Here is a 2,792-nt window from a genome sequence, read left to right on the forward strand (position 1 = left end):
ACGGACTGTTGAATTCCTGCGATGAATACGGTTTTCCTTTATTTTGTTTTGTCTAGAAAAAGATATATATACAACTGAAATATGAAATATGATATCAGAGAGAATGATAGATAGAGATATCGATTTTTTTTCTTTTCATATTACATGTATTAAAATAACTGAGACAGAAATAATTTTACAATTAAACATATGTAAAAAAAATGTGCTAATGTATTTTTTTTATTTTACATCAATAAATGCACAAATGAATTATTCAATTGAAAGACAAAAGTGTCCATGCGGCAAAATTGTTAGATTCACCCTGGGATAATTCGACAGATTGTAAAAATGCTTGTCGTGCGGATTCCTTGTCGCCATGTAATTCTAAAGCAATCCCTAATAAAGTGTAGGCATCTTCCGTATTTCAATTTTGTATCAAATAACTTTCTGCTATAACAAGTTTTATACCTTCTAAGGAATCCTGACACTGTCTAACATTATTGAGGTGATGATGACAAAGAAAACTGAGATAGTATGCATACGCTATGGATGGAAATAAATGAGTTATATTCCTTCCCTCCATTGAAAGTTCATCTGGGGTTAAAGTTGAATCTGCTGTTAATCGTATAGAATCTACGAACATAATTTTCAGCAGATAAGCAACACTTTTCTTGGGAAACGTTTGCAGTTTTAGTGATTGGTAGTTGATATCTGATAGACTCATTCCAAAGAACAGTTTGTCGGGAGTACATTTCGATATAGAATACCTAATGATGTGTAAAGCTTTTCTGTATTGCTTTGTTTTGTAAAACAATGAAACTACCATAAGCCATCCAGAAACAGCGTCATGATAGACATTCATCAGCAGAGTACTCAAACAGGATTTGTACTGTTTGTATTTGTATTTATTGTTGATAATTGCACCATCAAGTGGTAAACGCTGAGCTAGTTTACTGCACCTCTGTGATATGTAGTATGCATACAAGTGTTTTAGTGAAAATTGATGAGACCATATGTTGTGTAATATTCCTGTGTTGAATATATCTAACTCAGAATAAGATTCTAAGCAATCATTTGCAATATACAACATTCTGGATTGCACTATTTTCTTAACGTCATTTGCATATAATGTAAATGGTTCAATTGGAAAATACCACATCGCTACATCAAAGTTAGATATTTGATCTGAAAAGAAAATACATCGCCAACCATAGCTGTGTAACTTGTTTAATTTTTTAAATAATACATCACGAGCACGGCCCACTATTTTGTTCTCGAACATGTTGTTTTCTGGAATGAAGTAATGCAAGCAAACTGAATGCTCGACACAATAGACTAACCTGCTGAAACATCGCATAAAACAAGGTATAAGATTATCAGGCTTCCATACAGCTGATGGTAGTTCTTCAGATATCCAGAACATAATCGTTTTAAGAAAAAAAGAACAGAGTAAATTTTTACATTCATAGTCATTTGCTATACCATCTTTCAAAATTATTTTCAAGAGAGCATAGCATATTAATTGGGTGTGAGTAAATGTATTAATTAGAAGTTTTTCAGCTACTGAAAAAGATACTCGCCATTCTATATCCTCCTTTGGTGATCCCTTCACTCCGATCGGTACAAAAAGTACCCCGTGATTTATTATACTTTGTATGACGTCATGACTTGGCCATGAGCTACTTGATCTTGTTATCCAATTTACAGCAGAAGATATCCACGTTCTACAATGTAAAGTATACGCCACATCCAAAACTCCTTCTTTGTCACTTATACACGGTCCATGAATTTGATTGTCTTTATTCCCACACAATAACGTATTTCTCATCCATAATGCACTCGAAAAATAATGTTCACCATTATGTTCTTCACAGCATTCCAAATCATACTGAAGTCTGCTATATTCTAGTCTTAATTGAGTAAAGCCAGGTTTTACATCGTCTGTATCCATGGACAGATAAGTTATACTTGTATCAAAGTCGGGTTGTTTATCCGCAATCACCTTAATAGATTTGTATACTTGCATTATATCTAAATCACTTCCTCGCATTTCAAGTCCTTCTCCATAACTTCCACTTGTTATAATTGTTTTCGACTGATCACTTGACAAATTATCTCTCATCGCGTTCATTAATCTGATTGTTTTAACACTATCTTCTGTTCCTACGATGTTATGACATAGATAGTTGTACAGAGCTAGTGATATATTTGGTGGTATACTATCTGTAATTAGAAAATCAAAACAAACATATGATGAAGACATAATCTTTCAATCAGTTTAGTTGAGGTCTGAAGCTGGCATGTCAGTTAACTGCTAGTAGTCTGTTGTTATTTATGTATTATTGTCATTTTATTTATTTTCTTTTGTTACATCTTTTGACATCGGACTCGGACTTCTCTTGAACTGAATTTTAATGTGCGTATTGTTATTCTTTTACTTTTGTACATTGGCTAGAGGTATAGGGGGAGGGTTGAGATCTAATAAACATGTTTAAGACACGAATAACGGAATGTTTGAAAATGAATTTATTCTTACGTACAGCATAAAAAGTTTTTGATTCATGCTATTCTCTTAAATGATTTTACTATTCTCTTTTTCAAAACTCCTATAATAGTAGTTATGACCTTTTTTATACTTAAATATAAAAAAAAAGATGTGGTATGATTGCCAATGAGACATCTGTCCACAAGAGACCAAAATGGCATTAACAACTATAGGTCATCATACGAACTTCAACAATGAGCAAATCCCATAACGCACAGTCAGCTATAAAAGGCCCCGATAATACAATGTTAAACAAATCAAACGAGAA

The 2,792-nt window shown here is 32.8% G+C and overlaps 1 protein-coding gene across 1 annotated transcript; it reads right to left on the bottom strand.

Moving 5' to 3' along the window:
• Positions 1–256: 256 nt before the first annotated feature.
• LOC143057123 (uncharacterized) lies at positions 257–2,175 on the bottom strand. Its single transcript, XM_076230368.1, has one exon. The coding sequence runs from the start codon at positions 2,108–2,110 to the stop codon at positions 404–406; it is 1,707 nt and encodes a 568-aa protein (XP_076086483.1). The 5' UTR covers positions 2,111–2,175; the 3' UTR covers positions 257–403.
• Positions 2,176–2,792: the final 617 nt, after the last annotated feature.

This window comes from Mytilus galloprovincialis, chromosome 13 (assembly GCF_965363235.1).
Source record: "Mytilus galloprovincialis chromosome 13, xbMytGall1.hap1.1, whole genome shotgun sequence".
NCBI lineage: Eukaryota > Metazoa > Mollusca > Bivalvia > Mytilida > Mytilidae > Mytilus > Mytilus galloprovincialis.

Coding starts and splice junctions, on each gene's coding strand:
- LOC143057123 (XM_076230368.1), bottom strand. CDS start 2,110: ATGAACGCGATGAGAGATAATTTGTCAAGTGATCAGTCGAAAACAATT.